Source organism: Oenanthe melanoleuca, chromosome 3 (assembly GCF_029582105.1).
Source record: "Oenanthe melanoleuca isolate GR-GAL-2019-014 chromosome 3, OMel1.0, whole genome shotgun sequence".
Classification (NCBI taxonomy): Eukaryota; Metazoa; Chordata; class Aves; order Passeriformes; family Muscicapidae; genus Oenanthe; species Oenanthe melanoleuca.
The window spans coordinates 79737699-79752857 of NC_079336.1; the positions used below are offsets into that span (position 1 = coordinate 79737699).

The 15159-nt window shown below is 46.7% G+C and overlaps 1 protein-coding gene across 1 annotated transcript in view; it reads right to left on the reverse strand.

Annotated features, from left to right (window-relative positions):
* MDGA1 (MAM domain containing glycosylphosphatidylinositol anchor 1) overlaps positions 1-15159 on the reverse strand; it is a 134230-nt gene that overhangs the window by 81365 nt on the left and 37706 nt on the right. Inside the window, exons 2-3 of the mRNA XM_056487567.1 lie at positions 6779-6918; positions 3896-4070 (exon numbers count right to left, since the gene is read on the reverse strand). Coding sequence (XP_056343542.1) covers positions 3896-4070; positions 6779-6918 — 315 coding nt within the window. The remainder of the gene's footprint in view (positions 1-3895; positions 4071-6778; positions 6919-15159) is intronic.

The window sequence follows — 15159 nt, forward strand, 5'->3', positions numbered from 1 at the left end:
CTATTTTCTAATTCCCAAATCTCTCCTGAAATCATGGGGCTCAGCCCAGGGCTGTGAGGTGTCCATAGAAATGTCATGAGAAACCTTCAACACAAGGAATTAAAATCAGGTCAAGATCAAGGAGCTGAGTTGGAAAGTCATTTAGGCAGAGCAAATCTCATGGGTAGTAATGGTAATATGAGATGCAATAGGTATGTATAATTTCTGCCTCTTCCTATTAAATATCCTCTTCGAAGGATATTGTATTTTCTTCGAAGTCTATATCAACTGTCCTTTGGCAACTTCTAGTCACTGCAACTCCATTACTCCTCCCTAAAATGACGAGATTCTTTTTTTCTCTTTCTTTTCAGAAGATGCTCCTTTCAATTCCCTTATTGTACCCGCACCAGACACGCAGCCACAACTCAATCAATGGTTATCAGAGGCTACACTTGCAAGGACAGAAGCAGTAGCCCTGAAGGGAATTTTCTCCACCCACACAGAGCATAGTGCTCCCCCTACAGTTGCTCACCTGCTAAAAAGGGACAATTTTCTCGGAAGTTGCAGCAGGTAACAGTGTTTGAACATCAAGGTAGCATGGGGGACACCTCAGAGGCAGTAGGTCTTCTCACAAAACCATTTTGAGACTGAGGTTAAATATAAAGATCCCCTCTGACAAGAACTGGCCCTCTAAAATGGAAATCAGTCCCTGTGTCTTTAAGTATGAATTATAAGGCACCTTTTGAGCTCAAGTTGAAGCAATTTTATATTTTCAGGAGCATTATCACCGCATCTCCAGCTGCAAGGAAACCAGGGTACATGTACCCAGTATCTTCGTGTGCCGCCAGCATGATCCTCTGCACGTGCTTAAGGCACTCATCACCTCCTGCCCTCCCATGCCACTTAGCTTTCACAATATTTTATTTTACAAATGTGGAAGTTTGGAGATCTGACTCCCAGAAAGGAAGGGGGAAGCAGGGATGAGTTTCTGCTAATAAGTCATCCAAATAACAATATGCTCTCTGCTGAATCACAAGCATCAACTTGTGGGCTTGCATCTTTTAGTGAGTTGTATGCTCGGCAGACAGTAATTGTTGTGCAACCTGAAATTTGTCTGCTTGACCATAGCTCAGAGATATGAGTACAACCATTAATGGAATAATGACAAGATACAAAATATATCCCAGAAAAAGACTTCTGCCAACCAAAAAACACCCATGGCTGAAGAAAAACATATGCAGATAGAAAAGTCTCCTTTCCAAACAGTGCTATCTTTATGTGGTCATAGATGACATCAAATTGTTTCGGACCAGGACCCAGAGCACAACCTCTCTTCCTTTCCTCCTTTGTCCTTAATCCTCCTTTATTTTTTTAAACTTCACATGAGTGACTCTGCAGCTACCATCTTTCTGAGACTGTTTCTCAGCAGGTAAAACACTTCCCTTACTAACCAAAGAAGCAGCTCACCATTCCAGTCTCCTGGCTCCCAGCTACTCCCTACAAGGAAAACAATGCCTTCTTTTTGGTTGCTAAAACTTTCCTCCTTTGAATCCTTCAGCCTTCTTTTGTAGAAGTCAGCTCTAGGTCTAGCCCTCCTGAGAAAAGCTAAAATAAGACCTACGACAATGTATGTCCTTGGATGTACGAGTAATGCCACTGATGTCAGTGAGCTGCTCAAATGATAAATTTGGCCCAAGGCTGTTCAAGGAGATGATCACATGGGATGTTTCATGCACAATAAAAGCTTGTAAACATTCATTCTTTTATTTTCTTTACTTTCTCTCTCTCCCACATGGAAATACTCAGAAAAGCAGCTGCCTCTGTGCCAGTATCCAACCAATACTTTAAAGCCTCACTGACGCCCATTGGAGCAGAGGAATATCATGCTACATGGGTTAGTGTTTCCAGTTTAATATCCTCTTGGCACCAAGGATGCTCTCTGAGCAACCTCACTGTCAAACACTAAAAGTATGACTGAGGACTAGCAGCAGCTGCCAAGGACACCAAGGTACACATGAGAGTGATTACTTACCTCTAACTACAAAATGGGATGCAGGAAAAGAAGGGGTTTGTTTTCAAATTCTGGTTCATTCAGCTGAAGGTTGCCTGGGTGAGCGTTCAACAAAAACTGTGGCTTTTCCCATGTATTCCCTTTGTACCCACTGCAAATACTAGCAGAAAATAGTCTCTCCTCCCCAAAAACCAAGCGAGCAGAACAGAGGTACAGTACCAAGTCCATCTGCAGAGTAGATGTTAGTATGAGAAAGCCCTTGGCCACCCCATTAGCCCCACAGTTCTACAGGTCAGAGCTGCATGAGGGACCACGGGACACTACATCACTCTAGCTCCAGCCTGCACCAAGGGAGCACCCTCAGGGCAGGAAGAGATTCATGGCACACTCCTGTTCCTAAAGACACAGGCCCTGGCAAGGTGTCACACTGAGCCTTGAGAAAACCAAGTATTCCTTGCAATGGAGAGTTATCATATGCCTCCACTACACGTAGGAGGAGAAACAGGCAGAGAAGACAAGCAGATCTAGGGCAGGTGCCAGAACTTCTCTAAACAAAGTGATGGAATGCCAATGAAAGAACACTCATCCTATCCACAGTGGCTGCTGTTGGAGCCATCCATTTCCCCAGCCTAGACAGGACAGTGCCCACACTACACTACTCCAACAAAGGGTAGGGAAAGGAAGGAATAGATGGGAGCTACTCCCAGCCACATAGTATCACAGTGGATCACGAGCCTGCCAAAAGCTAAGGATGCCCAAGTCTGTGGCACATTTTGTTAGAGTCACATCACAGTGGAGCTGGACAGAAAGACTGAAAGGAAAGCAGTCAGGCAGCAGCTGCTGTCAGCAAAAAGGTCTGCCCAAGCTCCAGGCATGTACTGGGGTCTTGAAGAATGGAGATCGTTCCACTGACAGATGACCACAGTGCCCCTCAGCTCAGAAGGAAGGACTTTCTTGCTAGAATGAATATAGAACAGCTCATGACATGTTCAGGGACAGATTCAGCTGCTTTATCACACTTTACAATGTTTTAGCACCAGCCTCTTTCCTTCTCAGATAATATGTGTGAGGAGAGGGATTTGGTGTTAGCTGGGCTGGAGAAAATTGGAATACTGGATAGTCAAGGACAATGTAATGGTAATCTTCTCCAAGAGAGCAAAACAAGCTGCCTAGACATTAAATCTTGGATCTCTCCCATTTAGGCCTTACGGAGTAAGTTTAATTTCCCTCCCTTTTGACCACGACTGCCCAGAAATAAAGTCCAAGATAAAAACATTAAGAGAAACTTTCAAAACTTGAAGCCCAAGGTGGAAAACCAGTAGCAGCATCTCCAGGACTGAAGAAGGATGGGTACCAGCCAGAGAAATGTTGAGTCATCTTCACATTATGGGCACTATGACCAACCAGGGCAATGTTGAGTCACCTTCACATTCATTCTATCACAGCTCAGTCTCCTCAGCTGCATTCCAGAGTTTTCAGCTCTGTTTCCAGCATGCTCCAGAAGCAGCAATGCTGAGAACAGGACACTGGTTTCAGGAACACCCCCAACATCTGGAGCACTACCAACTTCAAGAAACATTGCTTTCTTCAAGCTCTGCCAGCTTCAAAAGGAAGACAAAGAAAGCAGAAGCCACGCTCAACGCTGCATCCCAGACAAGTGCTGGGGAGCCCTGTCAGTGACAGACACCACGACTCCTAGGCAGGAATGACTCACAAGGACAGCAGAACTACACGTTGCAGGGATGGATCTGACCTCCTAGGCAAAAAAGACACTGAGGAGACCATGGCAGTCCCTCTGCAGGCGCACGTGGCGCTAGGGCAGTGCAGCTCCCTGCCGGCCCCGCAGCGAGGCACAGACACGCAGTAGAACTGTGGGAAGGTCTGGGGTGCCACTAAACGACTTACACTGCACATCTACTCGAATGGACTTGATGGCAGGGACCCCAACCCCATTTTCTGCTTTACAGTAATAGCGGCCCCCCTGCAGCCTTTGGATCTTCTCAATCCGAAGGGTCTCGTTAAGCACTGATGTCTCTTGGAATTTGTCCGACGCGCTGCCAGCAGTTTTGGTCCATCTCACCTGCATGACAAAAACAAGAGAAGTGAAATCAGGGACACAAAATAGAGATGCCAAGATTCAGCAGAGCTCCCCTTGTTGCTCTTTCCCCTCTTTCCTAGCTACTTCCATAAAGAGGTCCTACAGCACTGCCAGACTTACCAAAGCTCAATTACTGATCTCAGTATGTCTCAGTAGCCCAGCCGCTGATTCTGGTCCATTGCCAATCCCAACATCCAGGAGTCCAGGACAACCCCTCAATTCACCCAGACACACCATGCATGTTTGCCACTCCTGCTCTGATCCTGCAAACACAGCAGCTTGCTCACTTTTATGCCACTGTCTGCCCAGCACAAGACTCAGCATTCAGCCTCGAGACCCCACGTGGCTGTTAGGCCACGACACTGCAGCAGACACCAGCTCACAGCTACAGAGTTTTTACTGCACTCCACACTCATCTGTTTCTGGATAGCAAGGCTATTTCTGCTTTCTGCTTTTCCATGAGTGAGAAAATGCTGTTGCTATCTGACTCTTGCCCCTTTCCCACTGGGAACCCCTGTGTATCTTATTTTTGTAAGTCATCCTTTTGCAGTACACAAACTTTCCCTCTGCTGTTAAAATACAGAGAAAAAAGAAAAAAAAAAAGAGAAAAAAAAATCCCTTCATATTTCAAGCTTTTCATTTCTTTGTCCTTATGTTACATGTCTTAAGATCCAGGCTTGCAGGGGCAACAGAGCTGCATGATATTTCATGGTGAATGGTGGCAAGAAGACAGCAATCCTGAAGACTGAAGGGTTTCTCTTTTGTCTGGAATGAGGTACAGCCCTCACAATGGCAGCACAAGCTTCCCCCTTGTTTTCTGCACTGCACGCAATGAAAGAGAGAGATGGCTTTTCTCAGCCCATTGGTTTTCTATATCTGCAACCTCCCTTCTAAAGGCTGCTGACCACCAGCCTCCTACTCTGGGACAATTTAGACTCTGGAACTGAGATCCAGCAAGATCAGCCAGCAGAAAGAAGAGAGACTTTTATTCAGCATTGGCCATAGATAAGATGGACCAAATACCTTGGGCACTCTGCCAGACTTTGCCTAAAGCTCACTGCCATCACCTGATTGGTGCTGATGCTCTAGAAGAAGCAGGGGAGTCTCTATCCCACCCCAGAGCACCAGGCTGAGCAGATTTTTGGAGCTATTGACCATAGATTTATTCAGCCTTTGTAGGCTTATGAAATTGTCTGAGGGCCCCAAGGCTCTTTGAGTCTCCTGTTTTGAAGGACACTTCAGCCAGCTCTTTAATCTTTTCAATCACAATCTCATTTTAGTATTTTGGCCACATTTTCATGCTTTAATGACTGGCTGATAGAAAGGGAAAGAGAAGATTAAACAAAGGTTAGGATAAGAGCCTAGCTGGGGAAGAAATCAATCCATTAGGAGGGAGAGCAGAAATAGGATGCATGCCACATTTTATCTGTGCAGGTTCCAGTCTCCCTGGTCGTGCCTGGTTCCAGGCTCTGGTGTCCCCTGAGCAGGTCTGGGCAATGACAAGCCAGAGGGTTGCCCACTAGCATGCTGTCTGCAACAGGCTCTGCTCCAGAAATCTCTCTAGCTACTCAAGCTCAAATCCCTACAACCTGCCAGGACCTTTCCACACATTCAACAACCTCAGGCAGGGCCACTGCTACCAAATTCCCCATTTCTGATGCATACAGGTATCATTTGCCCATCACTGTCACAAGCCTAGGCTGGTTGTTTCTGCTGACTTGCCTCAGGTAATTTTCTTTTTGTTTCCAGGATATTCTTTTGTTGGAAAAACCATTTCAAATCCTCGCCTTTTCTTCACCTCATCACCAAGCAGCTCCTCACAGGCAAGCCCACAGAGGCATTGGCTGGCATAAGAAGATGCATGGCTTCTTGCCACAGATATCTTTGGCAGGACTGTGGAATGGGGCCAAGCATATATCACATGTGGCTCTCCTGGGTGTATTCTGGCACGTCCAGCCCCAGCCACGCTCTGTCCCAGAGCTGGCAGACCCAGGCTCTAGGCCAGTACCTCTATGGACACACCCACACCAACACTGAGCCTTGAGTATCTGAAGGGTGCTGAGCTGGCTGCAGGGGCCTGAGGCTGTGCAAACTCTGGGCACCCCAAGTAAGGACTGCAACCATCAGCATGGACTGTGTCTCTGACCACAGCATGGATGTGTCCAGTGCTGCACATCTGACTCTGCCTCTGCTTGGTGGCCACAAAGCAATGAACAGCTGGCTCTGCCTGGGGCTCAGGGAAGTGCATACAAACAACTTCCCAAATTCCCCCAAGCAGCATCCCCTCGGCTGTGCATGCAGAGAGGCTGAGAAATGGATGGATCATGAAGGACCAACTCCTAAGACAAGCATAGGAAGCATCTTCTAGGATGTTCCTATTTTGTAGTAAGAGGGTTAAAGATTTGACTTTTGACAGTTTGGACTTCCAGTTTTTGGAGGGACTTCACACACTGAAGACAAGTAGAAGGTCTTTATAAGCTTCTGCAAAGCTTTGTGGACTGTTTCCCATGAAAGTGAGCTTAAATGCTTCACAGCTTAACAGGCTAAGTGCTTGTAAACTGGGGCATCCCTACCCGAGTCCAACATGCAGGAGAAAGCTGGACACCCCACTGCCCACAGTTCTCCTCTGTGTGGAGACTACAAACAAGTGCCATGGGGAGCAGGGGTGACAGGTGAGGCTGGAGGCTTACCTGTGGCCGGGGGTGTCCTGTGACCAGGCACTGCAGGACCAGCGTGTCCCCCTCCCGAATCGTGTACACGCGCTCGCTGATGTTGTCTTCCTTCACCACGCACGCCTGCCCAGCATGGATGATTTGGGCCTGGGCAGGAGCTGTAGAAAGGAAAGAAGAGGTAAAGAAGGAAATGAGCAGTACCCCATCTTCTTGTGCCCACTGCCCAGGGTGGCTTCTCCCACCTCTTGAGCCACAGGAGAAGAGCCAGGCAGTTCTGGAAATAAGTCATGGAATTCCTAGGAGATATATTATTAAGCAATTTTCCCCATTTTCTGATATCAACTACTATTTAAAAACCTTTGGTTCTGTTGGGATGCGCAGCTCTAGACACTGAAAAGCAGAATATGGAGCTTTTTTAGGATGGACCCTCCTGCATTGGGTTGAGAACTAAAAATTTCCTGCTGTTGTCTCTCCCAGAAAGGAGCATGTGCAAGCAGCTATAGCAGGGACCTGGTCAAATCACAACTGCTCCATGCCTGTCTAAAATAAGCCTGATCACTATGATTTACCTTGCAGGGGGCTGGGATAACTACTGAGCAGAGTCAGAAAGGGCCCTGAAGCTCTGTACAGCTATTAGCACGTATCCCAAGAACAGGCACAGCACACAGTGCAGGAAAAACAACTCTTCCCCATATTAAATAGCAGCCTGTCTCAGCCCTGAGCCAGAGGAAACAGCCTCAGCAGGACCAGAGGACTCCATCATCTCTAGGAGTTTCTCCACCTAAGACTGCTAATGGAGACCAACTACTGCCAGTCCAGCCAGGAAAATGGGTGAAGACCAGTGCAGTGGAAAAGCACATAGACAGAAAGTTCCCAAAACAAACTTATAAAATGCCATGACCCCAGAACGCACCTATAGCCCACATCAGCCCTGATGGGAGGCAGGAAGACACAAGCTCTAGCAGAATATGATTTTATAAAGAAAAAAGACTCAGCTCTGAAATTCTGTGCAAACAGCCTTTGGCTCCCTACTCCAAAGCGTTTGTGTGATCAGAGAAGTGGCAGAGATGCATTGAAGGTGACTGGGCAGCCCAGCTGCACACCTGTGCTTGTTTGAGGGGGAAACTCCTGTTGCACTTCAAGATACAGAGAAACCACAAACATGTCTAAGAGTTGGTGTCTCCCTGACAGTCCCCTGTGATACTCACACAGCTTGCCAGAACACTTTCAGGTGACTCTGGAGTCACAGCTCTAGCTCCCATTAGTGGAATACAACAAAAATGAACAAACCACAGAGGACATGATCAAAGGGTTTAAAGCAATAAGCCTCAGAACACCTTCCTAAACAAGAATAAATTTTGCACAACCTGTTAAGCTGAACCAAGCACCCACTTTTTCCTGAAGGTTAGTTGAGCTTCAAAGACTGCCTTTTAAAAAATTATTTTCATTCCCTTGGGATGACCAAAATGCTCTAGACCAAGCCACACATACATGTGTGGACATACATGCAGATATGTAAATGCATTAATTAAAATAGTGATTTACAGGAAAAGACATCACAAAGTCAACAATTGCAGGGGAGGAATTCAGAAGCCTCCATAATCTTTGCTAATACACCATGATCCCAATGACAGCCCCTTGTGCTGTTTCAGCCCTCAGATCAGTTTTCTGCAGATCTGCCATCACACCCTGAGCTCCACTGTATTGCAGAGCACTGCTTACAGGGCTGAGACACAGGCTGTGATGCTGATCGATCTCTGCTGAATAAAAGAGACTCCATCCCTTCCCATCTCATGCCACATTCCCCCAACCCCAAACTGTGCTGCCTGCATTTCAGCAGGGTCCTGGCACCCTGAAGCAGCAAGGCTCTGGTAACCTCTCTTCACAGCCTCTGGGCTGCATTTGCCAGCTGGTGGCTCTATTCACCCTTTGCAAACATGACCTTGCTGTAAAAACTAATTTCCAGACACCCCATGGAGAATCAGAATATTTATCTGCAGCTCTAGCTCCCAGTTAAATGGGAGCTTAAGTTGCTCTACTGTACACCATATGGTATACAAAGTAAGCATTGCAACTTTCACTCTTCCTTTTCTCTATTCCACTTCCATTATTTCACCTGTGTTGTGTAAATCTTTCCAGCACTTGTCCAGAGGCACTTCCACGTGGGGAATTTCCACAGTAAAATCATTAGGTAGAGTGGGTAGGATTAGAAGGCTTTTGTGCAACTATTCTGGTGCCAAAATACCTTGGTGTAATTTGCTGGCACACCCCTGAGTTTGAGAGAAACATTATTTAAACTAATCCTTGTAAAGCACTAGACTACTACAAAACAACAGCCCTGGGGATAAGCCCTGGGTCATAATTTTGTCCTCTTCTTCCAAATTCTCCCTGGATAAACTGAGCTGTAATGAAGCTTACAAGCAAGGGGACACAAATCTGGCTTTGTTTGCAGGTGTCTGAACTTCCTTGTGCCACCATCACTAACACCTTTCATCTAAATCACTTTAAGGGAACCTCCACCACTTAAGCTGTAACATTTCTCTGGCAATAACAGCACCAGGTTCTCAGCAGAACAATCACAATTTTTTCATTAATAAACCCCATGTGAACCAAGATCTCTCAAAAGGGAGTTCAGAAAGCCTGGGGTTGTCTTGGAAAGAAAAGCACCCAGGTAGATGGCACAGGAACATGAGACACTGCCTCTGGTTTGGTTTTAACTTGACATAAGTGGGTGGGGGCTGAGCAGTGAACAAACCCAGCTCTTTGGGGACTGCATTAAGTCACAAGATGAGACTCAGGAAGGTCTCTGTCTCAAGCTCAGCCTGCCACAGCACACGAAGGCTGGGAAAGTCTCCTCATGCTGTATTACAGATGGGCAGAGAGACTGCAAGGATTAATTGCACTTTTAATGTGCTCGAACAGAAGGAATGCATTATTGTTTGACATCACCCCACGTCTCCTGGAGGATTTTAGCATGCAGACAGCTTGCACACTGCCAGCACAACAGGACCATGCCTGTCAGAGTAACAGTTCCACAGAAGCCCTTAGGAAGGCAAAGAAAGGCTGGAGATGAAGGAGCAGCCACAGCCATTCTCAGCAGTGCTCCACACAGAACAACTCTTCTACAGAGACAACCTCCCCTGCTGAGTCCTTCTGGGGCAGAATCCCTCAGCTCAGGCCAGCCATCCCCAAAGCAGAGGTCCAAGGAAGATCTCTGATGGCCTCTGTGGGGGAAGAAGGGACAAATTGCTCCCAGGAATTTCGAGGGACAGAGGTACCATTACTTGTATTCCACTTTCAGGTAGGAGATCACCTTAGGAAAGGCTCTGAATACAAAGTCCTGCAGAGAAACTAGGCCAGCCACATATTGAGTGTCAGATGCTTTAGAAGGCAAAAAAAGTCAGACTATGAACATGCAGCATTAGGTCCTTGCTCAGAAAATGGCTGGTCTGTAATGCATTTGGCCTCTGCATCAAGATTTCCTACTATGCTTTCACTTGATATATTTACACATTAAAACAAAAGGAAATTGAAGTGGATAAAATAACTTTATTCCCAGTGCAGTGTACTGTACAATGTTATTATTACCATAACCTGGAAAGTTTATGAGACTCTTGGTGCTTAGAGGTTGCTAATACCATGAAAATGTAGAAAAGGAGAGAGAAATGGTCTTTTGGAGAGGACTGAGTCATCTGTATTTGGTTCACAGGTCTAGCCATTCATCTTTTTGAACCTCAGATATCATCAGTATAATGACAACGATGAGAGGTGCCTCACAGAGAGGATGGTGAGTGACAGATACTGCTCTGACACTCCCTCAGTCACTGTCAGCACAGGGGCAGCTGCTCCCCTGTTTTGCAGCACAGCACCTACTGCTCTCCTCTGCTGCCTGCTCAGCCCTCTAACACAGCCATCACTGTTTGACTGTCCCACTACCACTCCTGCCATCTGCAAGTCCTGCTGACTGCCTCAAGGATGGAGAATGTTCATCTCAAAGCTGCTGGAATACCTACAGCTGAATGCACAGGGGCACAGAATCCAACCACCTCTGCCACCATCCTCCTCCAGGGTGGGGAGAGAGGGAAGCTGCACCTGGAGCCTTCGTCTTCCTCAGCCTGAATCCACCACCATGCTTTGCAAGGCAAGCACTGATCTTCCAGGCATCTGGTGCAGACATAATTCAGTCTCTTCTGCACATACCCTAGGCAAAGAAGCCAAGGTCTCTCCCATTCCTGTTCACAGGCTCCCTGGACTCACACTGCTTAGCTGCACTCAAAGGAGGAGGGCAGCAGCTGCTAATCTGCAGCTTAAACCTCTGAAGAACCTGTCTGCCCCCCTTCCTCACCTTTCCCATCCTAAGTGGCATGTAACAGATGCATCTTGAAGGCAGTTCCTAGAAATGGGAAAACACATGGTATTTATGGACCACGGTGGAGTTCAATAAGCATTTCCCTAAGGAAATCCACTTGTGGAATTTCACTGCCAGGAGCTGCCTGTCCAGGACCTGCCCTGCAGCCCTGCAGTTACAGACCACGCAGAGCACAGCACCCAGGGGCACTCAGGCCTCCAAGCTGCTGCTGGTAGCGTTTCATCCCATCTGCTCATGCAGTGCCCAGAGCTGCCTGGAGAGCAGGGGCACTCAAACACGGAGAGACACGAGGAAGGGGTCATGTCCCCTCAGCAGAGCACAAAGTAAAGGCAGCACACATGTAAAGGGAAGAGATGTGCTAGCAACACTCAGCAGCAGCAAGGAATCTCTAGTACAATAGGAAGGGTCTGCAGGGGCAGCATCCTGATGGCCAAACAAAACACCCTGCTCTGGGAGGGGATGGACACTGCCCTGATGTGTGCCCCAGCACTGCCCAGCTGGTCTCATTGATTGCTCCACTAGGGATGAAGACCACAGGCTCTGCTGAAACTTTAGACAAAACAAATTAACCAGGCCAGATCCAGCCCACAATGCAGGGCATGGTATCGATGGGCCATTTGAAAAGGAGAATTCACTCCAGCTTGAGGACAATTATGGAAATAATAATACACAATCAGTGTCCATTAACGTGTCAGCAGGGTTGTGGATCAATATTGTATTAATGGCTGAAGAAAAACCAGCCATACCCATCAGTCAGCAGTTAAGACCAGCACAAGAGCAGAGGGACAGAGGTGGCAGTGGGTGGGTGTAATCGAGCTCTGGAATTGGATGTTTTTGTGCAGCCTGACCAGGGGAGCCCACATTCCAAACCAAGTGCCACCACCATTTTCCAAAGACATTCCCTGGCTGCTTGCCCAGGAGCCTCCTGCTCCTCACCTCAGCCCCTCACAGCCTCTTTGGCCAGTGCAATGGCAAAGGGAGCCCAGTCCCTGCAGGGAACTTTCCTCATGGGAGGTGCTTGGTAAAGGTCAGTGTGATTAAACTCCAACTTTTAACACAGGGCCAGGCTGATCCTACAGCACAGAGAGAGGCAATGCAGAAAGCCCAGGGACACCTAAGGATCAAAGCACATCCATAGTCTTGTGTCTCCTCCCACTCCTTGGACTTGTGTCTCGCCCAAGCTCCTCCTGTTGACTCTTCCAGGTCATGTGCTGCCTTGGGCAGCTCTGTGCTACCACAGTACTGTCCTAAAGCAAAAGACATCAGGAAGCCCTCCCTGCTGACTGACACTAAGGAGTACAATCCCAAACAAGGCAGATCTCCACTGAGGCTCTTTTGTTCTCACACCCTGCTGTTCTCACTGCAGCCCAAACCACATATGCTCAAAAAAAAAAAAAAAAAAAAAAAAAAAAAAAAAAAAAAAAAAAAAAAAAAAGGCTTATCAGGAAACACATCATATATTTGTCAGTGGCAAAACGTCTCTGACTCCTTTGTTGTTTATACACTCATCATGATTAAAACACAAACATCAATTCACCCACAAAAAAAAACACATCCAAGATATGTAAAGAACAATGCCTGACCCCACACCACACTTCACAGCTATTCTTGAGCAAGAAGAAAAAAATGAAATTTTCAGTGAGAAGTGCACAGAGAAATTACAGAGGTGTGGAAAGTAATCACAGAGCACGAAACTTGGCTACTTGAAATAGCATGGGATTTTTCTTCACTTGGAAGAGACCAAGACCATGTCTTTACATCTCTGTCTGATTGCATTCCCAGAAATCGACTTTCTTTTTGTAAAGCTCAGCCAGATGATTTCCACAGTCTTAAAATAACTTTTTGCTTAATCAATGTCACTTCCTTCAAGCATCTCTATAATTTTGTTTATTTTAGAAAAACGCCAGCAACGAAATCATGAGAGATGTCATGAATAGCAGGTACACCCCCCAGCAACTGCAACACCTGCTCTTGAGACCATTGCTCAACTTTAAACCAAAGCAGGATGATGTGCTTTACTAAAATATCAGTTACCAGATCATCACTGATCGCCTCAATCCCCAACTCCACTGCCTGCAGCAGCTCACTAGCTTTCCTAGATGTTCCCAAAATATTCTTACATAGATCCACCTAACTGCAAGAGTGCTAAGTAGAAGAGCAATATTGATCAGCAACATTGCTTGGTAAGAATCAAGTGACAGATATTACACACACAGAGCATTATGGTGGCATAAACTCTACATTACTGCCTGACTCTTATGCCTGAGTGGAATTTCTGCAGACAACTCAATGCCAGCAATATGAAGTAGCTTGTCTTTAAATCTTTAGGGGCTCCAGATACAGCAGTAGTCAGAGCCTGCACCTCAGCAACACTGTCCTGGAAGATTCCAGCTATGGCTGGGAAATGAAAAAAGCATGCCTGTCTTATAATGGCCTTAAAAGAGATTTTATCATCTCTCCCAACCCACCTCCTGCTGAGCCAGCTACACAGCCTGACCTGTATCTCTAAATCTGGTGCAAAACCCAATGAGCCACAGAGCCACACCTGGGTGAGGAGATGCTGCCAAGCTGATTGCGCAAAACATTGCACATTCCTCTCTGGTTGCCACTTAAATCTCATGAGCATTTCAGGGGAAAACACAAATCAGGCAAGCAGCCTGGGGGAGAAATCCTCTAATCTACACGATATAGACCACTAACAGAATAATTTGTTTGTCAGCTGGTAAAATACCCAAAAATGAAACAGTCCAGTCAGAGAAAATGGGCTGCCAAGAGGAACTCAACTGGACATGGGCAGCACAGACACTTGTTTATCTGACCCCTGTGCTGCAGGAACAGGTGAGCACCGGGCTCCTTGGTAGGTTTGATCATTTGTCTCCTTTATGTAAACTCCCACCAGGTCTCCAGTCCCCTCAGCCAATCTCCAGCTGCTCCATGCACCCACCACCCTCTGAAGGGCAATGAACAGCTACAGGCATCCAGAAAGACTGCAGCCCTCTGGCCTTTGGTTTCAGCTTTCACTGTGCCCTTCCCCCAGGGGCCAGCTCACCGGAGAGCCAAGGCTAGCTCAGATGGAGATGCAACTCACACTTCTGCTGCCCCTCTTTTGCCTCTCTGCCACAGCACCACTGAAGCTGCACAGCCCCACTCAGACAGGAAAAATGCCTTTCACAGACGTGCTGCAGCTTGCCAGCACTCACACAAAGTCCAAGAGATGATGTCCCCACCATCTGCTGCTAATAACTTGTGCAGGCAAATGGGCTTTGTTTGAATGGTCCCAAGGGCTCTACCCTCTCTCCCCTGAATTCAAGATCAGCTCATTTCTGAAGCACCACTGGTGCTGCTTCTTCTGCTTTTTCTCCCTTTTTATGCTTTGAACCCCTTTGGTACAACAGTGACTCTTCAACAAAGAGGTCTATGTGCACAGATCTTTAAACCAGAATACTTTGAAACTCATCTGTTGTTTCCTGGCTGGATCATTTGACATAGGAGATAAAAGGAGAGCACAACACAGACACTTCAGTCCTTCAAAATGGGGAAAAAAAGTCAATTTGCTAATCATCTGTCGACTAGATTAGCAGCAAAGGTGCATGAACTCCAATCAATGAATAACTACAGGCTCCTTTTCATATCAAAACCAGAAAAAAATATCAGATGACAGCTGTTGTTCCTGAATCATGAAAAATAAGACAAAGCAGAGGTTGTGGTTTCAAACTGGATTCCCTAGCTAGTGGGACACAGGGGGAATGCCCCAGACTTCACTGGTGAAAACTCTAAAAGAGTCACAACCACACGCTAAAATCCACTCTGGAAACACAGGAAGAGAAACGAATTCAAGCTCCAGGTATACTAAAAACAATGAGAGAAGAAATAGAACAAAACCCAAACCAGTATGTATCTAAGTACACTATCAAAAATTGCATTAGAATAGGAGCACTTCCATAAAACACCAGCTGATGCTGTTCAAAATGCTAAACCCCCAGTGCTGAGGTGGAAACTGGAGGCTGGTGGGCAGGAGGAGGACTGACAG